This window comes from Hyla sarda, chromosome 8 (genome assembly GCF_029499605.1).
Source record: "Hyla sarda isolate aHylSar1 chromosome 8, aHylSar1.hap1, whole genome shotgun sequence".
Classification (NCBI taxonomy): domain Eukaryota; kingdom Metazoa; phylum Chordata; class Amphibia; order Anura; family Hylidae; genus Hyla; species Hyla sarda.
The window spans coordinates 107,942,127-107,966,715 of record NC_079196.1 but is presented as its reverse complement, the minus strand read 5'-3'; the positions used below and the strand labels follow the sequence as shown (position 1 = coordinate 107,966,715).

The following is a 24,589-nucleotide window of genomic DNA, read 5'->3' as shown; positions in this document are numbered from 1 at the left end:
TGCATAAAGTGATAGAGGTCAGATTTGCAAAAAAACGCTCCCGTCCTCAGGGTTGCTGTGATTTCTAAACTAGCAAAAAGCTGGTGTGAAATTTTTTATGTAAAATGTACTCTCACCCCTTTGAAAATACCATGTAAAACATTAAATTTACATAGCCACGCCCACTTTTGCAAAACTGGTGTGACTAGTGTAAACCATGGATAATTCTCATGTAAAACACTTTGAATATCTGATGTGAAACAAAACGCTAAATTTTTGATGTGAAGAGTTTTGAATATGACCCCCCAGTGACTGAGCTTAAATATTTCATGTAAAATTATTCTATGTATGGTATAACTATTAAAGAAGAACTATCAGGCAGAAAAAAATGATTCCCTAGTGTGGATAGGGGATTTGACCAATGGGACCACTCGCAATCTCCGGCACAGGACCCTGGCTCTCCCCAGGAATGTCCGACACGCCCCTACATGTATCTCAGGGATCTCTCCCATAGAGATACATAGAGGGGGCATGTCGGCCGCTGCTTGGTGAGGGGGTCAACACACCCCATTCCCAGGAGTGCCGGGTCCCCTGTAGGAGATTGCAGGGGGTCGCAGCAGTTGGACCCCCTGAATCTAAAACTTATAGGGGATAAGTTTTTTCTGCATGATACAGTGGGGATCAAAAGTTTGGACACCCCAGGTCAAAATTTGTATTAATGTGCATAAAGAAGCAAAGGAAAGATTGAAAAATCTCCAAAAGGCATCAAATTACAGATTAGACATTTTTATAATATGTCAACAAAAGTTAGATTTAATTTCCATCATTTACACTTTCAAAATAACAGAAAACAAAAAATGGCACCTGCAAAAATTTGGGCACCCTGCAGAATTTATAGCATGCACTGCCCCCTTTGCAAAGCTGAGACCTGCCAGTGTCATGGATTGTTCTCAATCATCATCTGGGAAGACCAGGTGATGTCAATATCAAAGGTTTTAAATGCCCAGACTCATCTGACCTTGCCCCAACAATCAGCACCATGGGTTCTTCTAAGCAGTTGTCTAGAAATCTGAAACTGAAAATAGTTGATGCTGGAGAAGGCTATTAGAGATGTCGCAAATTGTTCGTCGGCGAACAGTTCCCGGCGAATTTTGCATGTTCACGTTCGCATCGCCGGGCGAACATATGTGAAGTTCGATCCGCCCCCTATACTTTGACTCACAGGGTCAAAGTTTACTGCAATGTTAGAGTCAGCAGACACATTACAGCCAATCAGCAGCAGTCCCTCCCTTCCAGACCCTCCTACCTCTTGCGCGGACGCCATTTTAGCCTCCTTCAGCATGCTGCAGGCTTAGGAAGTGGAGGGTCAGAGAAGCTGCTCCTGCTGTATAAGGAAAGCGATAGCTAGGTTGCTGCTAGGTGGTGCATTCAGGGTCCAGTTTACTCCTAAAGCACTAGTGTAACATCTGCTTTAAGGACAGCACCCAAAAAAGCCCTTTTTAAGGCTGAAAGATATCAGTCCTGGTTGGGAGGGAACCGGCGGTTAAAAGGGGTACTCCAGAATCAAACTTAAGTTGCTTCAAGCAACTAACTACTACAGTATTCAAACGGCTGAAAGATATCAGTCCGTGTGTTTTGCAACAGCTGTAGGCACCCTGGTTGGGGACCACTGCTCAAAAGGGGAACTCCGCTGGCAAGCTTTTTTTCTTTAAAGCAACTAACTACTACAGTATTCAAAGGGCAGAAATATATCAGTCCGTGTGTTTTGCAACAGCTGGAGACACCCTGGTTGGGGACCACTGCATAAAAGGGGAACTCCGCTGGCAAGTTTTTTTGTTCATTGTCACACTAGTGCACATCACATTAGGTGTGACAGTTGTGCAAATAAAAAAAAATACCTTTTTTGGCTGTTAAATAAAATCAGCCGTCACTGTCAGTTCACGTCACAGTTGCCATTTTTCTTGCCTGCAGGGCAAAATGTGTCACCCTAGTGCAAATCACATTAGGTGTGACACTTGTGCAAATTTAACAAAAAAAAAATGACAGGCAGAGGAAGGCCACCCCGCAGGGGCCTTCGTGGTGCTGGGATTCCCTTTGGCCCTAGAATGGCCAGTGTTCAGAGGCCACATACCCTGAACCCCCAAACTTCTGAGGACTTAATTGACTGGCTATCACAAGACACCCAATCTACTACTAAAGCTTCCGCTCGGAACATTGACGCACTGTCCTTCTCCTCCTCTAGCTTAGCTTCGGGCACCTCTCATGCTACCACTTGCCTGCCTGCTGCCACCACCAACACTAGCACCACAGCAGCTTTACTTGATCCGTCAGAGGAGTTATTTACACATCAGTTTGAAGACATGAGTGATGCACAACCATTATTGGCAGAGGATGTAGTTAACAGGGATATGTCTCAGTCAGGCAGCATTACACACAAGGAATAACTGTGTGATGATGATGTTGTACCCGCTACTGCTTCCTTTCTTGAGGGATCAGATAGCGGTGAAGGTGTTGATGATGACGATGTGTCCGTGGATGCCACGTGGGTGCCCGCTAGAAGAAGAAGAAGAGGGGGAAAGTTCAGATGGGGAGACAGAGAGGAGGAGAAGACGAGTTGGAAGCAGGGGGAGGTCGTCGCAAGGAGCTAGTGGCACAGTCAGACAGCATGCATCGGCACCCGTGGCTGTTGCCACCACCAGAATGTCGTCATCGCAGAGCTCAGCAGTGTGGCATTTTTTTTGTGTGTCTGCCTCTGACAACAGCGAGGCCATTTGCAACCTGTGCCAGAAGAAACTGAGTCGTGGGAAGTCCAACACCCACCTAGGCACAACTGCTTTGCGAAGGCACATGATGTCACAACACAAACGCCTATGGGATCAACACGTCAGTACAAGCAGCACACAAAGTCAAAGCCGCCATCCTCCTCCTGGTCCAGCATCTTCAGCCAGGTCAACCACTGCTGCCCTCCTTGCCCCCTCTCAACCATCCGCCTTTCCGTCTCTTGCCTTGAGCAGTTCCTGCTCATCTGCCCAAAGTCAGGTGTCTGTCAAGGAGATGTTTGAGCGCAAGATGATGTCTCAAAGTCACCCCCTAGCCCGATGTCTGACAGCTGGCTTGTCGGAACTGCTAGCCCGCCAGCTTTTACCATACAAGCTTGTGGAGTCTGAGGCCTTTAAAAAAATTTTAGCCATTGGGACACCGCAGTGGAAGGTACCTGGACGAAATTTTTTTGCACAAAAGGCAATCCCCAACCTTTACTCCATTGTGCAAAAGGAAATTATGGCATGTCTGGCACACAGTGTAGGGGCAAGGGTCCATCTGACCACCGATACCTGGTCTGCAAAGCATGGTCAGGGCAGGTATATCACCTACACTGCTCATTGGGTAAACCTGGTGACGGCTGCCAAGCATGGAATGCGTGGCTCTGCAGAGGAGTTGCTGACACCGCCACGACTTGCAGGCAGGCCTGCTGCCACCTCCTCTACTCCTCCTACTCCATCCTCTTCCATAACATCCTCGGCCGAGTCCTCTTCCACTGCTGCGTCTTGCTCCACATCACCGGCACCCCCCAGCTCCCCAGGTGCAATTCCACATCCCGGATACGGCAGTCACGCCATCTTGGGGTTGACTTGCCTCAAAGCAGAGAGTCACACCGCACCAGCGCTCCTGTCGGCCCTGAATGCACAGGTGGACCAGTGGCTGACTCCACACCAACTGGAGATCGGCAAGGTGGTTTGTGACAACAAGAACAAATTTGTTGGTGGCATTGAGGTTGGGCAAGTTGACACATGTGCCGTGCATGGCACATGTGTGTAATCTGATTGTACAACGCTTTGTGCTCAAATACCCAGGCTTACAGGATGTCCTGAAGCAGTCCAGGAAGGTGTGTGGCAATTTCAGGCATTCTTACACGGCCATGGCGCACTTGTCAGATATCCAGTGGCAAAACAACATGCCAGTGAGGCGCTTGATTTGCGACAGCCCGACACGTTGGAATTCAACACCCTTAATGTTCGACCACCTGCTCCAACAAGAAAAAGCCGTCAACGAATATTTGTATGACCGGGGTGCTAGGACATCATCTGCGCAGCTGGGAATTTTTTTGCCACGTTACTGGAGGCTCATGCGCAATGCCTGTAGGCTCATGCGTCCTTTTGAGGAGGTAACAAACCTGGTCAGTCGCACCGAAGGCACCATCAGCGACATCATACCGTTTGTTTTCTTCCTGGAGCGTGCCCTGCGAAGAGTGCTGGATCAGGCAATAGATGAGCGTGAAGAGGAAGAGTTGTGGACACCATCACCACCAGAAACAGCCTTATCAGCATTGCTTGCTGGACCTGCGGTAACGCTGCAAGAGGATTGTGAGGAAGAGGAGTCAGAGGAGGAATGTGGCTTTGAAGAGGAGGAGGAAGACCAACAACAGCAGGCATCCCAGGGTGCTCCTTGTCACCTATCTGGTTCCCGTGGTGTTGTACGTGGCTGGGGGGGAAGAAGATTATACCTTCCCTGACATCACTGAGGACGAGGAACGGGACATGAGTAGCTCGGCATCCGTCCTTGTGCAAATGGGGTCTTTCATGCTATCGTGCCTGTTGAAGGACCCTCGTATAAAAAGGATGAAGGAGAACGACCTGTACTGCGTGTCCACGCTACTAGACCCCCGGTATAAACATAAAGTGCCTGACATGTTACTGCATTACAGCAAGGCGGAAAGGATTCAGCAGGTCCACAATAAATTAAGAAGTATGCTGTACACAGCGTATAAGGGTCATGTCACAGCACAACAGGAATCTAACAGGGGAAGAGGTGAAAGTAATCCTCCTCCTCCTCCCACGAACACGCCGGCAAGGACAGGAAGCTGTACAGACATGCTGTTGATGGAGGACATGCGGAGCTTTTTAAGTCCTACGCATCGCCACAGCCCTTCAGGGTCCACCCTCAGAGAACGACTTGACCGACAGGTAGCAGACTACCTGGCCTTAACTGCAGATATCGACACTCTGAGGAGCGATGAACCCCTTGACTACTGGGTGTGCCGGCTTGACCTGTGGCCTGAGCTATCCCAATTTGTGCTCAAACTTCTGGCCTGTCCCGCTTCAAGTGTCCTGTCAGAAAGGACCTTCAGTGCAGCAGGAGGTATTGTCACTGAGAAGAGGAGTCGCCTTGGTCAAAAAAGTCTGGATTACCTCACCTTTCTTAAGATGAATGAGGGATGGATCCCGAAGGGACTGACACTGGGCGATACATTTGATTGAACAAGGCCTGATCAGATGAGCTGCCTTGGCCTAAAAATGGTCCACACGCTGCTGTATTTGAACTCTGAATGCCGGATGACTTGCGTGACTTATCCGCCACCAACTAGGGTTCAAGCCGCAATGTTTTAGGGCACTTTCTGCCTGGCAGCGGCTGCAACAATACCAAATTTTCCAGCCAGGTGTACATGCCTAATTTTTCTGGCCTCTGCTACTGCACTTTTTCTGCTGCTGCTGCTGCAATTTTTCTGGCTGCTGCTACAGATGCGGTTGCAACAATACCCAATGTTTCATCCATGTGTACATGCCTAATTTTTCTGGCCTCTGCTGCTGCATTTGTTATGGTGCTGCAATTTTTATGGCCGCTGCTACAGAAGTGGCTGCAACAATACCAAATTTTTCAGGCATGTGTACATGCCTAATTTTTCAGGTACTCTCTGCTGACATCTCTGTCCATTTTTGCAACCGTGGATATTAGATGTATGCTAAGGGGAGCATGGTGGCTCAGAGGTTAGCACTGCTGCCTTGCAGCGCTGGGGCCTTGTTCAAATCCCACTATGTGCTGCCTCAATGGGGGCTCTAACTATGTGCTGCCTAATATGGGGGAATCTTATGTGCTGCCTAAAGGGGGAATCTAACTATGTGATGCCCGTGCAGGTGTTAGTCCCCTTGAAACAACTTTTAAATCACTATTGTGGCCAGAAAGAGTCCCTGTGGGTTTTAAAATTCGCCTGCCCATTGAAGTAAATGGTGGTTCACCGGTTCGCAAACTTTTGCGGACGTTCGCGAACCGAAAATGTTATGTTCGCGAAATCACTAAAGGCTATAAGAAGATAGCAAAAAGTTTTCAGATTTCAATATCCTCTGTTCGGAATGTAATTAAGAAATGGCAGTCATCAGGAACAGTGGAAGTTAAAGCAAGATCTGGAAGACCAAGAAAAATATCAGACAGAACAGCTCGCAGGATTGTGAGAAAAACAATTCAAAACCCACGTTTGACTGCACAATCCCTCCAGAAAGATCTGGCAGACACTGGAGTTGTGGTACACTAATCCACTATAAAGAGATACTTGTACAAATATGGTCTTCATGGAAGACCATGGAGTCATCAGAAGAAAACCTCTTCTACGTCCTCACCACAAAAATCAGAATTTGAACTTTGCAAATGAACATATAGACAAGCCTGATGCATTTTGGAAATAAGTTCTGTGCACCCATGAGGTTAAAATTGAACTTTTTGGCCGGAATGAGCAAAGGTATGTTTGGAGAAAAAGGGAACAGAATTTAATGAAAAGAACCTCTGTCCAACTGTTAAGCATGAGGGTGGATCAATCAAGCTTTGTGGTTGTATTGCAGCCAGTGGCACAGGGAACATCTCACGAGTAGAAAGAAAAATGGATTCAATAAAATTGCAGCAAATTTTGGATGCTAACTTGATGCCATCTGTGAAAAAGCTGAAGTTAAAGGGATACTCCCGAGGAAAACTTTTTTTTTAAAATCAACTGGTGCCAGAAAGTTAACCCCTTAAGGACCAAGCCCATTTTGGCCTTAAGGACCAGAGGGTTTTTTGCACATTTAAACATTAATAACTCTGGGATGATTTTAGTTATCATTCTGATTCCAAGATAGTTTTTTTGTGACATATTCTACTTTAACAAAGTTGTAAATTTTTGTGGTAACTTGCATCCTTTCTTGGTGAAAAATCCCAAAATTTTATGAAAAATTAGTAAATTTAGCATTTTTCGAACTTTGAAGCTTTCTGCTTGGAAGGAAAATGTATATTACAAATAAATTATATATTGATTCACATATACAATAGGTCTACTTTATGTTTGCATCATAAAATTGAGTTTTTACTTTTTGGACGCCATCAGAGGGCTTCAAAGTTCAGCAGCAATTTTCCAATTTTTCACAAAATTTTCAAACTCACTATTTTTCAGGGACCAGTTCAGGTTTGAAGTGGATTTGAAGGGTCTTAATATTAGAAATACCCCATAAATTACCCCATTATAAAAACTGCACCCCCCAAAGTATTCAAAATGACATTCAGTCAGCGTTTTAACCCTTTAGGTGTTTCACAGGAATAGCAGCAAAGTGAAGGAGAAAATTCACAATCTTCATTTTTTACACTCGCATGTTCTTGTAGACCCAATTTTTGAATTTTAACAAGGGGTAAAAGGAAAAAAATTATACTTATATTTGTAGCCCAATTTCTCTCGAGTAAGCACATACCTCATATGTCTATGTAAATTGTTCGGCGGGCGCAGTAGAGGGCTCAGAAGCGAAGGAGCGACAAGGGGATTTTGGAGAGTGAGTTTTTCTGAAATGGTTTTTGGGGGGCATGTTGCATTTAGGAAGCCCCTATGGTGTCATACCATTTTGGAAACTAGACCCCTTGAGGAACGTAACAAGGAATTAAGTGAGCCTTAACCGCCCACAGGTGTTTCACGACTTTTACATATGTAAAAAAAAAAAAAAAAATTTCACTAAAATGTGTTTCCCCCAAATTTCTAATTTTTGCATGGGTTAATAGCAGAAAATACCCCCCAAAATGTGTAACCCCATCTCTTCTGAGTATGAAGGTACCCCATAAGATTGACCTGAAGTGCACTACGGGCGAACTACAATGCTCAGAAGAGAAGGAGTCATATTTGGCTTTTTGAGAGCTCGGGGGGGCATGTTGCATTTAGGAAGCGCCTATGGTGCCAGGACAGCAGAAACCGCCCACATGCCATACCATTTTGGAAACTAGACCCCTTGAGGAACATAATAAGGAATTAAGTGAGCATTTACCCCCACTGGTGTCTGACAGATCTTTGGAACAGTCGGCTGTACAAAATTTTTCATTTTCACGGACCATTGTTCCAAAGATCTATCAGACACCTGTGGTGGGTAAATTCTCACTGCACCCCCTAATTACATTCCATGAGGGGTGTAGTTTCCGAAATGGGGTCACATGTGTTTTTTTTTTTTTTGCGTTTGTCAAAACCACTGTAACAATCAGCCACCCCTGTGCAAATCACCTCAAATGTACATGGTGCACTCTCCCTTCTGGGTCTTGTTGTGCGCCCCCAGAGCACTTTGTGCCCACATATGAGGTATCTCCGTACTCGGGAGAAATTGCGTTACAAATTTTGGGGGGCTTTTTCCCTTTTACCTCTTGTGAAAATGTAAAGTATGGGGCAACACCAGCATGTTAGCGTAAACATTTTTATTTTATTACACTAACTGTAGTGTGGTGTAGACCCCAACATTTCCTTTTCATAAAGGGTTAAAGGAGAAATAGCCCCCCAAACCTTGTAATGCAATTTCTCCTGAGTACGGCGATACCCCACATGTGGCCCTAAACTGTTGACTTGAAATACGACAGGGCTCCAAAGTAAGAGCGCCATGTGCATTTGAGGCCTAAATTTGGGATTTGCATAGGAGTTGACATAGGGGTATTCTACACCAGTGATTCCCAAACAGGGTGCCTCCAGCTGTTGCAAAACTCCCAACATGTGTGGACAGTCAATGGCTGTCCGGCAATACTGGGAGTTGCTGTTTTGCAACAGCTGGAGGCTCCGCTTTGGAAACAGTGGCGTACCGGACGTTCTTATTGGGGGGGGGGGGGGGGTACAGTGTAGGGGTATGTGTATATGTAGTGTTTTTTACTTTTTATTTTATTTTGTGTTAGTGTAGTGTAGTGTTTTTAGGGTACAGTCACACGGGCAGGGAATTACAACGAGTTTCCCAGCGCAAAATTTGCTGCATCTCAAACTTGCAGCGAGAAACCCACTGTAAAACCCTCGCCCGTGTGAATGTACCCTGTACATGCACAGGGGGGGGGGGGGGGGGGAGGGCACACCAGCTGTTGCAAAACCACGACTCCCAGCATGCATGGTCTATTAGTGCATGCTGGGAGTTATAGTTTTGCAACAGCTGGAGGCACACAGGTTAGGAAACACTGAGTTAGAAACAGACAATGATTCCCAACCAGTGTGCCTCCAGTTGTTGCAAAACTACAACTCCCAGCATGCCCAGACAGCTGAAGGGCATGCTGGGTGTTGTAGTTTTGCAACATCTGGAGGGCCCCAGTTTGGAGACCATTGTATAATGGTCTCCAATCTGTGCTCTTCCAGCTGTTGCAAAACTACAACTCTCAACATGTACTGACTGTCCAGGCATGCTGGGAGTTGTAGTTCGGCAACATCTTAAGGGCCACATGTTGCTGAACTACAACTCCCAGCATGCCTGGACAGTCAGTGCATGCTGGGAGTTGTAGTTTTGCAACAGCTGGAAGAGCACAGATTGGAGACCATTATACAATGGTCTCCAAACTGGGGCCCTCCAGAGGTTGCAAAACTACAACTCCCAGCATGCCAAAGGCTGTCTGGGCATGCTGGGAGTTGTAGTTTTCAGGCTCCTAGAAGCAGCAGTGAAGATCTTCACTGCTGCCTCTGAGGACCATGTACTTACCTGCCGGTCCCGCCGCTGCTCCTCCACGTGGCCGGTCTCGCCGCTGCTCCTCGGTCCCGCTGCTCCAGGTAAGGCCGCTGGTCTTCCCTCCCTATGCCATAGGTCCCTGCGAGCCCCCGCAGCCATCTTCCCCCGTTCTGCCCGACTTCCAGGGGCAGGCAGTGTGGGGATCTGAACTTTCACCCCAGGTCACTGTGATTGGTCCACAGGGACCAATCACGGTGATCGCTGACCAGGACCATCAATGGATGGTCCTGGGTGGTGCAGCAGAAGTTGTCTCCTGCTGGAAACAGTGGGACTTCTGCTGGTTAACTGAATGTCATTTATAACGTCGGGATGCGCGAACGCACTGCACAACCCGGCGTTTATATATGGCATTCTGGGGGAAGGGGTTAAACATATTTGTAAATTACTTCTATTCAAAGATTTTAATCCTTCCAGTACTTGTTAGGGGCTATATTCTACAGAAGAAATGCTTTTCTTTTTGGATTTCTGATGTCATGGCCACAGTGCTCTCTGCTGACCTCTGCTTTCCATTTTTGGAACTTTCCAGAGCAGGAAAAATATCCCCATAGCAAACATATGTTGCTCTGGACAGTTCCTAAAATGGACAGCAGAGGTCAGCAGAGAGCACTGTGGTCATGACATCAGAGAAATCCAAAAAGAAAAGCAAATTTACAAATCTGTTTAAATTTCTGGCACCAGTTGATTTTAAAAAAAAAAAAAAAGTTTTCCATGGGAGTACCCTTTTAAAGAGAGGATGGCCTCTACAAATGGATAATGATCCTAAACACACCTCGAAATCCACGGGGGATTACATCAAGAGGTGTAAGCTGAAGGTTTTGCCATGGCCTTCACAATCTCCTGACCTCAATATAATTGAAAATCTATGGATAGACCGTAAAAGAGCAGTGCGTGACAGACAGCCCAGAAATCTCAAAGAACTGGAAGACTTTTGTAAGGAAGAATGGGCAAAGATACCTCAAACAAGAATTGAAAGACTCTTGGCTGGCTACAAAAAGCGTTTACAAGCTGTGATACTTGCCAAAGGGGGCAGTACAAGATATTAACTCTGCAGGGTGCCCAAACCTTTGCAGACGCCATTTTTTTGTTTTCTGTTATTTTGAAAGTGTAAATGATGGAAATAAAATCTAACTTTTGTTGACATATTATAAGAATGTCTAATCGGTAATTTGATGTCTTTTGTAGATTTTTTCTTGGCTTCTTTATGCACATTAATACAAATTTTTACCTGGGGTGCCCAAACTTTTGATCCCGACTGTAGTTCTCCTGTAAGGATTTTATGTTAAAGCCCCATCTTTGACTAATGCTAGCTCCAGTGAGCCAGAGTGAAATCTAACTTATGATTATGATAACCCCAAAAGGTGCACAGTATAACGGGAAAAGAAAAATGAATTACAAGTAAAGTGTTTTGATAAAGATTGCTTACATAAAGAGAATAAGATAAAAACAACAAAAAAGTGTAAACAGCTGAAATTAATAAAATCATGTCAGGGCTGTATAAAGCAATATTTGCTTACTAACAAATTACTTAATATCACTGAATAGGAAAGACTCTGGAGAAAATCTCGCTCAAAGCATGAAAACGGCACCTGTTATGGAGTAGACCTTAACCGCAACTTCAACGTAAAGTGGTGCAGTGAGTATCATTGTTTTTAACAATATACTATGAAATTCAGGTTTTATATATTTTGCTAAATCTTTTTACACTACAAAAAATGCAAATATCATATAAACTTGATCCAGATAGTGTCATAGTACACTGCCACTCATCATATATGTTATTTTGAATAGAAACAATTGGTTTAAAGTTGGTAACACAGTGTTGCCTTATAAACTATAAAATATCCTTTTTTGAATAGTTCAGAATAGAGCTACCATAGCATGGCATTAATCAGTGTTATCTGCGCTCTGCTTGTACTGGCTGCTGTAGCAGCCTGTACACACAGAGCAACAATCGAGTGGCATGGAGGTAAGGGAGAGACCTTCAGCGGCCATGTTGTTCTTCAAGTGGTCCAATAAAAGCCCCCAATCCCCTAACCTGTCATTTTAAACTTTAGATGTCATGATCGGCATTGAATACTGCATCTAAAGCATTAATGGTGGACATTGGCATGATCGCAGATGTCCATCATTGACTGAGAAGTTTTGTGAAGTGAGCACAGCTCCTGTAGTTGCTTCATAGACAGTTAATGCTGCATAACATAGCTATATGTCATGTCATGTTAACAAATTCCCGCCTATGACGTAATTATATGTCACAGGTCAGGAAGTGGTAATGTGGGGACAAACCTGAAAATGGGTGCGTGAGGCTTCTGAAACATTGCTGGCTAAGGCTGTGTTCACATTAAGTTTTAAGTAATATAGGACTGTATATGGCTTGGGGGAGCGAAAACCGGGTGCTCCCGTATCCCAGCCATATCCGGCCCGTATGTAATGCATTTCAATGAGCCGACCGGAGTGAAACGCTGACTCCAGTCAGCTCATTTTTTCCCCGTATGCGGTTTTCCCACCTGAACTAAAACCGTGTTCTACCGAGGTCGGCTCATTTAAATGAATTACATACGGGCTGGATATGGCTGGGATACGGGAGCGCCCAGTTTTCGCTCCCCTCTGCCATATACAGTCCCGTATTGCTAAAAACGCTATGTGAACCGGCCCTAACAAGTGTGATTAAGAAAGATTCACTTTAATTCACTGGCAAAAGGTGTGCTGGGGTATCTCCTTATCACCTATTGTGAACTTGCAACCTGGGCTTCATATCTGATCTGCTTGCACGCTATTCTGAATTAGACTTTTTGATGTGCTGTTTTCCTTCTGCTTGTTGGTTGATCTATCTGTCTATCAATCTAGCATTTTTTACTTACATTTTCAGATTCTGGATCATCAACAAATTGTTCAAGTAATTCATACTGTGGAGTTTCACCAGTTTCAGAACCAGAAACTAAGGCAGTAGTCGATTTTGTGGAGAGAAGAAAATCAGAAATGATTTGCTTTCTGACAATACACTCGTACAGTCAATACATCTTAACTGCATATGGCTACTCTAAGGATCTTCCAAAGAGCTATAATGAAACGGTAATTAAACTTTTTGTCTCACTGTAATTAAATGGTAATTAAACTTTTTAATGCATGAAGCCTTTCAGAGCTTAAAGTGGCAGAGCGCCCTTGTTCTTGTTCGCTATGAAGTAATATACATCTACTAGTTTCAGAGATGATTGTACCGTGTTTCCCCGAAAATAAGACCGGGTCTTATATTAATTTTAGTCACGAAAAACACACTAGGGCTTATTTTCAGGGTAGGGGCTATTTATTTATGGTATGTACATTGAACAACATACCGTACATTATGTACATACTGTACTCTGTATTCCTGTGCCCGGGCTGCAAATATTAAAAAACAAACTTTAACTTACCTTCGTCCTCCGTTCCCCTGTTGCTAAGGAACCGGCCTCATGGTCTCTCCGCTGTTCTTCCTGGGAATGGGAACGTCACAGAGCCTTCAGCCTATCACCAGCCACAGCGATGTCCCGCCTCTGCCGATGATAGGCTGAGCTCACTGTCATGTAAGAAGCCGTCCGGCTTCTTACATCACAGTGGGCTCAGCCTATCATCGGCAGAGGCGGGACATCGCTGCGGCAAGTGATAGGCTGAAGGCTCTGAGACGTCCCAACACCAGGAAGCAGCAAGAGCAGCGGAGAACAGTGACGCCGGTTCCTTAGCAACAGGGGAACGGAGGACGAAGGTAAGTTAAAATGAGTTTTTTAATATTTGCAGCCCAGGCATTGCCTAGGTGTTATTTTCGGGGTAGGGCTTATATTGCAGCCCACCACGATAATCCAGCTAGGGCTTATTTTCAGGGTAGGGGAAACAGGGTAGCTACTGTCTTTTTACTTGGTGTTAGCTTATACACTTTCTTTGCTTCTTGATTGGTTTAGTTAAAGGGCTATGAGCACCTTTGCACTTATGTTTTTATTGTTGATTTGTTTCCTGAAAGCAAAATGAAGCAACTTTCAAATAGTCTTCATTAAGCAATGTCCTCCCATTTTGCTTCTGCAGAGAGTGTTCAAGTCCTTATTCAGGCTGACAGACTTGAAGAGTCTGGGGAAAAAGCTTTTTAGCTACATTTTCATCACAATTCCATCACATTTCTTATATTTACTTGTACTTTCGATCTATGCAACACTTGTTCAAATAATAGTGCCTATTTATGTTTTAGCCACAAATTTGGCACAATAGAAAACTTTTTATAAAAAAGAGATGAGCAGAGGTTCTTTTTTTTTGTAGAAAAACATGTAGACATTTTTAGGGATTTTTTTCCATTCCCCCCCCCCCCCCTTATAATAACTCATATATTACACTGCACTATTACTTATGCTTGTCAAAAATTAGCCCTTTTTGGTAGTAGCAACAGGCTTTGAGTCTGGCAAGAGAAGACGACGGTAGAGCTGGGCGGCATGACCAAAAATGTGTATCACAGTATTTTAGTAAATTATGGCGGTTCCATGGTATTCCCCCCCCCCATCATCATGTGACCCGTGGGCGCTGCTTCTCTTCTCCCCCCCCCCCAAATAATTACCATATGTGACCCGCGAGCACTGCTTCTCTCTCCCCCCCCCTCCAAATAATTATCAGCCGCTGCGCTGTACTGTACTAACCTGTGCCCGGGCTTCAGAAATAAACACAATAAACTTTAACTCACCTTTCTACGGTCCCTCCGCTGCTCTTGCTTCCTGGGGATGGGAACATCACAGAGCCGTCAGCCTATCACCGGCCGCAGCGATGTCCCACCTCGGCCGGTGATAGGCTGAGCGCACTGTCATCTAAGAAGCTGTCCGGCTCCTTACATGATGGGGGGGACAGCGCAGTGCTGGGCTGATAAACTGGGGGGGGGGGAGAGAAGCAGAACAGCGCCCGTGGGTCACATATGATTAGTTGCCTGATGTGGGGACAGCGCGCTGCGGCTGATAATTCATTAATTCGAGGGGGGAGGGGTATTGTGGTATGGTAAAAATTCATATAGTGCAGGAAAATGTTGGTATTCGGTATGAATGTCGCCCAGCACTAGAAAACGGTATGGATTTTTCCAAGCATTCCAAAAATTATCCTTTTTTGGGAGTAGCAACAGAATTGGTGTCCCAAAATAGTGAAGAAGAAATAGCTATTGTATGAAAAGCAGAAAAAATATCCCTTTTATGGGGATCATGAATTGTGTATGTGTATGCCTGGTTGGAAGTAGTAGCAGCAAGGGTCATGGCAGACTGGTGTGACCCTAGTAGCCAGCATATAGCAGGAGGTGGCGGACTTGTATTAGCCAATGCACAGCAGAAGGTGGCGGAATAGTATAGCCAGTGTACACAGAAGGTGGCTGACTTGTAGTATCCAGCATGTAGCAGGAGGGTGGCTGACTTGTAATTACCAGTGTACAGCAGAAAGTGGTGTCTTGGTGGTAGCCAGGAGGTTTAAAAAAAAATAATTTCAATTTTTCAAGGCCTAGCTGAAGGTAGCAGCAGCAACGTTATGGTGGACTAAAGGGACTGATAGCAGGCAGTGTACAGCAGGAGGAAGCTGACTGGTAAGGCTAGGTTCACACTACAAAATCTCCAGATGGAAAATGACTGAATCAGCCGGCACTAGGACGGCACAGATATTGCAGTCCTCAATAGACTGCAATGTGTTCCGAAAGTATTTCCGCCTGAAGAAAGAGCGCCACCCTTCTTCAGGCGGAAATTTTCCGCTGACAAATTCCGCTTCCAAAATTCCAAAGTGAAATCTAGAGAAAGAAAGGAAGGCGCCTCATGTGCGGGATCAGTAGATCTTGCAGGTGGGGGTAGGGGACGGTGATTCCCAAGCCGCTTACCGAAGTTGGTTGTGCGCCCACACACAACAAGGTTAAGAGCAGAAGAGATATTGAGGAAGGTCCACTGCAGCCCTCCTGGGTGAGAGTAAAATCAAAAACGAATGACCAGGGAGTCAGGAGTTTGTCTGGCGCAGAGAGGAACCATCAGGCAGCCAAGTAAAATCAATGGATTTATTAGATGCAACGCGTTTCGCTGCGCATGCCTGATGAAGCTGCGCATGCGCAGCGAAACGCGTTGCATCTAATAAATCCATTGATTTTACTTGGCTGCCTGATGGTTCCTCTCTGCGCCAGACAAACTCCTGACTCCCTGGTCATTCGTTTTTGATTAAAATTCCAAAGTGTGAATTCACTAGCTTGTACATCTTAGCATGCAGAATTTCGACCTGCAATTTCAAAGTGGAATTGCAGGCAGAAATTCTGTGGTCTGAACCTAGCCCTAAGAGTTGTAGTAGCCAAAATGTATGTTTTCTAAATTTTCAAGGCCTGGCTGGAGGTAGCAGCAGCAGGGGGAGGCCAGACAACTGGGACTGGTAGCCAGCAGATAGCTGACACATTTGATACTATTACCACCAGACACCTGGTGGCGGTTGCTGCTACCTGTACTGGTGCTGGTACTGCCACCATCATTACTGACAGAAGACATGAAAGGGGTCTTCTGCCCTTTACCCCATTTAACAATTCCTTAAACTAACCTAAAAAAATATGTAATAGTCACCTTTAACTCCCAACACTTTGAACTTTGTTGTTACCTTACAAGCATGTAAATACAATACATGTTTGATTAAGGTCTGGCTGGACATAGCAGCAGCATGGGTGAGGTCAGACTAGAGGGATTGGTAGTAGGCAGTGGACAGCTGCAGGTTTAACAATTTATTTTTTTCTATCTTTTCAAGGACTATCTGGAAGTAGCAGCAGCAAGGGTGAGGCCAGACTACTTGGACTGGTAACCAGCAGATAGCTTACACATTTGATACTACTATCACCAGGCCCCTGGCGGCGGTTGCTGCTACCTGTACTGGTGCTGGTACTGCCACCATCATTCTTACTGACAGAAGACATGAAAGGGGTCTTCTGCCCTCTACGCCATCCAACAATTCCTTAAACTAACCTAAAAAATATGTCTTGTAATCTTTTTTGGGGGATTTAACACTCACCTAACAGTCAACTTTAACTCCCAACACTTTGAACTGTGTTGTTACCTTACAAGCAGGTAAATACAAGACATGTTTGATTAAGGCCTGGCTGGACATAGCAACAGCAAGGATGAGGCCAGACTAGAGGGATTGGTAGTAGCCAGTGGAAAGCTGCACCTGGTGGTGATTGCTGCTTCCTGTATTGGTGCTGGTACTGCCACCAACATTCTTACTCAAAGAGGACATGAAAGGGGTCTTCTGTCCTCTACCCCATCCAACAATTCCTTTATCAGACATATTTTTTAGGTTAGTTTATCTTTTTGGGGGGATTCAACCGTCACCAAATCAACTTTAACCTAATCAACTTTAACTCTCAACACTTTGAACTGTGTTGTTACCATACAAGCAGGTAAATACAATGTATGTTTGATTAAGCCAAAAATATAGATGTACTAGCGCTTTACAAGGCTAACATGCATTAAATTGAGGTGCTTTTATAGCACCGTTAGCTTACAAGCAGGAAAATACAATGTGTGTGATTAAACCAGGCATACAAACGCACTGGCGCTTTACAGGGCTAATGCGCATTATATGAAGGTGCTTTTAAAGCGCTGTTAGCTTACAAGCAGGTAAATACAATGAGTGTTTTACTAAACCAAGCATATGGATGTATCGGCGCTTTACAGGGCTAATGTGCGTTATATGAAGGCGCCTTTAAAACACTGTTAGCTTACAAGCAGGTAAATACAATGTTTGTTGGATTAAACCAAGCATACGGATGTACTGGCGCTTTACAGGGCTAATGCATGTCACATGAAGGTGCATTCATAGCGCTGTTCGCTTACAAGCAGGTAAATACAACGTATGTTTAATTAACCAGGAATACCGATGTACTTGCGATTTACAGGACTAATGTGTGTCATATGGTGGCGCTTTTATAGCGCTCTCTGGCTGCTACTACTCACATACACTGTCTCTCTATCTGAGTCTCTCTCCAGAATGGCCGCATCTGCGCACGTCATGCCTTTAAAACTGTGTACAAGTCCCTACTTCTTTGCTGTCTTCTATTGACCTAGGAGCTGATCTACACATAAAGCTGCAAATCAATGTAAACCTGGGGTTATCATGTCATAGTTGAAGACTTCTGGTCAACCTGACATCATTTCACTTCCCCCCTGTGCTTCCTGGTTCCTATGGGCTCCAAAAAGCCATGTATTCCTCTTCGCTCATGTTAATGATTTTGTGCATTTCCCGGTTTCCAGAACTGCGAAAATGTTCTAGTCCTGCATAATACAAGCCCTTATATGGCCCTGTAGGAGAAAAAAAATTAAATAAAGCCGCTACGTCAATAATTTTTCAAACATAAATTGATATTTGACAAAGCACATCAAGAAAAAGTAAAATGGTTGGATACTCTTAGCATGATATCAATAGATTTTAAATATCCCAGAATATTATGTGTATTTTCGTGGAAATTAAATTGTAAAACTAGAGAAGCAGTAAGCAAAGATTGGTACCAGTGGAACAGAAAAAGAGTATTGAAGGACTGGGAACTTGCACCTGAGAGGCATGTAAAAGAAAATACTTTAAATGAATGCCCCTGAAATACAACTTGATGTGTTAAAGGGTACTCCGATGAAAAAAAAAAAATGCTTAAATCAACTGGTGCCTGAACTTTAAACAGATTTGTAAATTCTATTTAAAAATCTTAACTCTTCCAGTACTTATCAGCTGCTGTATGCTCCACAGGAAGTTCTTTTCTTTTTAAATGTATTTTCTGTCTCACCACAGTGCTCTCTGCTGACACCTCTGTCTGTCTCAGGAACTGTCAAGAGCAGGATAGGTTTGTTATGGGGATTTGCTTCGGCTCTGGACAGTTCCTGAGACAGACGGAGGTGTCAGCAGAAAGCACTGAGGTCAGACAGAAAAGACATTTAAGAAGAAAATAACTTCCTGTGGAGCAGCTGATAAGTACTGGAAGGGTTATTATTTTTAAATAGAAGTGATTTACAAATCTGTTTAACGTTCTGGCACCAGTTGATAAAAAAAAAAATATATATATATTTTAACCAGAGTAACCTTTTAAACAATATTTGAACAGAAAACAAAATATTAGTTTATTAATAGCTTTGTTTTAATGACCCCAAGTAATTAATTTCTTGTGAGAATATGTATGGTAATTGTCTAATAAGCAAGTGACCTGAAGACTCTGTGTTACCTAGCCGAATATACTTACTCATCCAACTGTATGTGAAATATTGGATGGTGGAAAAACAGTAGAGCACTGCAAATGAAACTAGATCCCTATCCATAAATACTACTTAGTTATGGTCTGGTAAGCAAGAAAGCAATGTAAAAGCCCTGCTACTTGGATAATAATGACTTGTAATGAAGAGAGTGTTAAGGTTACATCCGTAGAACCTTCATGACCAGAGGATACACAAGGCTGAAAGAAAACGACTGTTGATTTTGTTCCAGTTGGAGACGATTGATTTCTGTCTACACTACCTTCTCTGATTTCCCTGTTACTTTGTATATAACGTTTATTTTTTATTACACAAAAAATGAACTCTCAAATCAGATATTGTATGCTTTAAAGCCTGTACCTTATTGGATGTATTCATGGGTAACATGGTACATCCCTTTACTACTGAGTGGTCAATGGAAGTGTTCGGTGGCATAGTTGTAAATATTATTCTTCACAGATAAAAGTTGCAGCGATGGCAGCTTCAGCACTGAAGAAGAGGCATGGCACAGTTTATAAAGTGGGAAGTTTTGCAAATCTCCTGTGTAAGTATAATATAATTTAATTTCAGATATTGTACATTTCAATAGATGACAGAAAATTTGACAGTCATTTTGAGGTTTACCTTTTTCTTAGTTACCAATCTGAAAACAAGCAGAATTTAGAATGTTGAGCCAAAAGGAAGATTTACTAATCAAATATATTACTCAGCATTTTATATTCTGCTTTATTTTAGACTTCTTGCATGCATTTTTCTTTCTGTCAAACCTGACAGAGCCTCTGGTAATAGTATATACAGGTCTTTATTAAATAACTTCTGCTACAGAAAATGTCCCAGTCCCCCAATCTGCTACTTAGTGGCATGACACAGGATGTGGTGTTGTGACATATAGGGTTGTTCAGCCCTCCCATTTCTGCCAACCCTTATGTGGTTACTGATTCACCGACATGAACAGGTGAAGGTGGCAAGGGGCTGGTTTTGTAACAGAACAGACCAATTGTGTCAGCCCCTTGGGGGTCACATGTTTCAGTCCCAGCATACTTCCTGACATTGCATTGTAGCTCATGCTGAGAAAATATGGGGGGCATTTATCATTGTCTTTAGAGCTGTTTTGTGTGTATATTTTTTGCGCTTTGCGCCTTTTTGGTTTAAACTTTTTTTTTTTTTAAGTGTGCTCAGTTCAGCTGTTAGGGTTGGTCTTATGCAATGGTAATGAATTTAGCAACTGAGACTTTTTATTAAAAGGCACCAAAAAAAAGGTGCAAAGCTACCAAAAAGTCTCAAAACTACACCAGCCCAGACTTAGCTTAGCTTTTTGGTGTATGTGAAGAGTGAAATTTTAGAAAACGTGTACCTGCACAAATGATCTGAGACCATTTAAAGGAAAACTGTCACATATTTTCTCCCGCACTATCCACAGGTATTGGTGGATAGTGCAGGAGACGCTGATTAAAAGGCCTACCTTGGTCTGATCCACGCCGCCGTTCGCCCACAATTGTAGTTTTAATATCTGTGTATATCCTGCTGTAACTGGCAAAGGCGGTGCTTCTGCGGGCTAACGGACACTGACGTCAGCGCCACTCATGAACATTCATGAGTGGCGCGAGCGGCGCTGACGTCAGTGTCCGTTAGCCCGCAGAAGCCCTGCCTTTGCCAGTTACAGCAGGATATACACAGAGATTAAAACTACAATTGCGGGCAAACGGCGGCGCGGATCAGACCAAGGTAGGGCTCGTTTTAATCAGCGTCTCCCGCACTATCCACCAATACCTGTGGGAGAAAATATGTGACAGTTTTCCTTTAATAAAATTGGTGCTCCTACACATTACCAGCACACAAAAAAGTGTAGAAAAATGCTTCACTTACACCTACAATGATGAATGCCGCCTTATGTCCTGCCTTTAAACCAGGAAGGTAACCAGTATTTGTGATAACTGAGATGGGTATGTAAAAAGGGTTGGGTATTAAATGTGTTATTGCTATAGTTGATACCCACAATAGTTTTGTAATATATCTTTATAAGGATAGAAGCTGAGTTTAACTACAGAGCTCCATATCCCATACTTCCCTACTACCATCATAAGTATATGTTCACACTTAGGAACTGAGAAGGGATCATTTTGGTCAGGAAATTCAGCAAATCTGCTATTTTCTGCTTGGCATGGAATTGGTGTGATATTTGAAGAAAAATTTGATTGTGAATTTGAAGAGAAATATAGAGGACAATCAAAAATACAACCATCAATGGGCTGGCTCTCAATTTTCCTTAGAAAAATCCAGTATCAATTCCATGTCAAACTCATTTCAGGGAAAGTAAATTCTGGGCTTTTATATTGTGGATTTCACCAGAAGAATGAACATGTTCAATCTTCTGGCAGAATATGTTTCCACGCCAGAATTTCATCTGCAAATATTCCTCAGTGTAAGCATTAAAGTCAATGGAACTTTCATTCAAGGTGAAAATAAAATGGAATACTAGCACAAAATTACGCAAGTAAATTCCTCATCAATTCCTTATCAATGTGTGAACATGCCCTAAAGGTAAACAAAAACATTTTAGCTGCATGTAGATACCACTAGGGGGAGCTAGTTGCATGTGATTTTATTTAGCTTGTACTTAAACTGGTACTGTCAATAAAAAAAATTATGTGATAGAGATGTCTAAAGTTTTAATTGGTCAGAATTTGGGTGCTGAAACCCCTACCAGTCACTAGAAGGAGTCGGAAGACGTGCTCAGGTGCTTTCTTTTATCTCCATGTCTTGCTTTCCTGTAGGAGATGGGCTCCATAGACTTTCTTTAAAATCTGTCTCCTACATTGAGGAGAGAATTGCTCAGCTGAGTGCTGCTCCCTAATTGTTCTACTTTTTCAACTTAAATGACAGTAATACTTTATCTATTTATGAATTAACACTTTCATTGTGAGCACCCCTTTGTAAAGGCTGCAACTACAGTTAATGTTATGACTATATGAGGAAAAGCAATAAAGTCCAAAGCCCACCCACTAACAAAGACCTCTCCTGTTCAGGATGGCAAAGTATGATCCCATAAAATGGGGGGCCAAATAGATCTTTGCTACAGAGCACCACTTATCTATGTACACTACTGTTAAACAAAAACAAAGTAACATTGCTGGATCTTGATGCACACCAATAAGTTAAAGCTCTAAAGATGTTGTTGTCGATGGGTCATTAATGCCTTAAAAGAATTACCCATTATTGTTTATTTTAATTGCGTTTCAGATGAAGCTTCAGGGACATCTCAAGATTGGGTCCATGACCTAGGAATCGAGTTCTCTTACACCATAGAGTTAAGAGACAATGGTACTTACCATTTTGTGTTACCAGAAGATCAAATTCAACCTACATGTGAAGAAACCATGGATGGTGTAATGACAATTATTGAGTATGTGAATGACAAATATTTCCCAAACCAAGCATCAACAAGCTACAGGAATCTTTATCTATATGCTCTTCTTTCTACATTCTTAACAATTGCATTGTTAACATAACTTAAACAATGGGTATGATAGATACCTTATTGAAACCAAAAATAATAAATAAGCCACTTAATCTACAAATTAAAGAAAATCTCCAGCCAAAACCTGGACCTTACAATGAGCACAATATTCTTTCCTACTAGTGTTCCTGTAGTGTGCCCTTACTATACCTTCTGTTACACTGCAGGCCCTCCTCTGCCTTTTGTTGGAAAAACTTTAACTGCTCCTTGCCTATCTCTAAATGTGAAATTAATTAGATTCTTATAAAATTAAATCACTTAATGAAAATATCAAAAAACACAAATACCTAAATCATTGTACAACTTTACAAGTGGCAAATATGTTTGTATTTAAATTGCACCATGAATGTCATAGTATAAATGAAACTTGCCAGGATTGTATAACAGGCATTTGGAATTACTGCCAGGTAAAATTTCTGACATTTTATCAATAATTTATTATAAATATTTTTATAAGTTTCATAATGTCTCTAACTATATTTTTGATGGACGTTTTTTAAACTCTGGTGCTTAATGTGGAATCACCTTTTCTGTTATTAAAAAAGTTGTGTGCTAAAAAAGTTGGAGACCTCTGCCCTTATGGTGTTACCCAAATAAGTGAGAGGAATTGGGAGGGACCAGCCCTCAAACCAGAAGTGTTTAGTTCTTAGTTAATAAGTAATTTCTTTTTTAACAACTGACTCTCTAGTTATCATTTTAGGTACTTGTAGCTTTACACATTTTCATATGACCGTCCACAATGCAGATTTAAATTGGCACTGTCAGATACAAAAAACTTTTGTTGTGCATCATGGCAAAACATTAACCTTTCTAATATACTTCATAAGAAAATGTAATTTCCTTTTTATAGAAATCATGGCTTATAAAAATCATGGCTTTCTTCAAGCTGAAGCACAGGCATGGACAAAGTCCAGTAAGTGAGGGTGGGCTAGCACTCCTCTGTGCTCTCTCCTGTCCGATAGGACTCCTCTGTACTCTCTCCTGTCTGATAGGACTCCTATGTGCTCTCTCTTGTCTAATAGGACTCCTCTGTGCTCTCTCCTGTCTGATAGGAATCATCTATGCTCTCTCCTGTGTGATAGTGCTCCTCTGTGCTCTTTCCTGTCCTATCACACAGGAGAGAGCATAGATGATTCCTATCAGACAGGAGAGAGCACAGAGGAGTCCTATCAGACAAGAGAGAGCACAGAGGAGTTCTATCAGATAGAAGAGAGCACAGAGGAGTACTATCAGACAGGAGAGAGCACAGAGGAGCACTATCAGACATGAGAGAGCACAGAGGAGTGCTATCAGACAGGAGAGAGTACAGAGGAGTTCTATCAGACAAGAGAGAGTACAGAAGAGATCTATCAGAAGAGAGAGCACAGAGGAGTACTATCAGACAGGAGAGAGCACAGAGGAGTGCTATCAGACAAGAGAGAGGACAGAGGAGTACTATCAGACAGGAGAGAGCACAGAGGAGTGCTATCAGACAGGAGAGAGCACAGAGGAGTGCTATCAGGCAGGAGAGAGCACAGAGGAGTACTATCAGACAAGAGAGAGCACAGAGGAGTACTATCAGACAGGAGAGAGCACAGAGGAGTACTATCAGACAGGAGAAAGCACAGAGGAGTCCAATCAGACAGGAGAGAGCACAGAGGAGTGCTAGCCCACCCTCCCTTACTGGACTTTGTCCATGCCTGTGCTTCAGCTTTGGCAAAGCCATGATTTTATAAGCCATGATTTCTATAAAAAGGAAATAAAGTTTTCTTATGAAGTAGAAAGGTTAATGTTTTGCCAAGATGTACAACATCAAGTACAACAAAAAGTTTTAAAATCTGACAGTGCCTATTTAAAGGAAAGCACAAACAAAACACAGACAAAACAAAGTTGATTTTTCTAAAACCAGGAGGTAATGAGCACATTTTCAAAGAAAAAAGAACCCAAGTGGCTCATGAGTTTCCTTTTCATTTCACAGATCTTGAATTATTAATTAATCTCTGCTTAAATTCGAGATTCCTGTTATTGTTGAGCCTGCCATAGACTTGGACACCATGTTGTTTTAGTAGTAGTGCTGCCATCCTTTTCATACCAACCTTTGGGGATTTTGCATGTAATTTTGCATAAATATATGGCTTAGT

General features: G+C 43.1%; 1 protein-coding gene across 1 annotated transcript in view; it reads left to right on the top strand.

Moving 5' to 3' along the window:
• The window catches only part of CPO (carboxypeptidase O), a 193,135-nt gene extending 169,876 nt beyond the window's left edge, over window positions 1–23,259 (top strand). Inside the window, exons 9-12 of the mRNA XM_056535071.1 lie at window positions 11,259–11,349; window positions 12,586–12,788; window positions 19,412–19,496; window positions 22,193–23,259. Of these exons, the coding sequence (XP_056391046.1) occupies window positions 11,259–11,349; window positions 12,586–12,788; window positions 19,412–19,496; window positions 22,193–22,461 (648 nt within the window). The 3' untranslated portion in view covers window positions 22,462–23,259. The remainder of the gene's footprint in view (window positions 1–11,258; window positions 11,350–12,585; window positions 12,789–19,411; window positions 19,497–22,192) is intronic.
• Window positions 23,260–24,589: the final 1,330 nt, after the last annotated feature.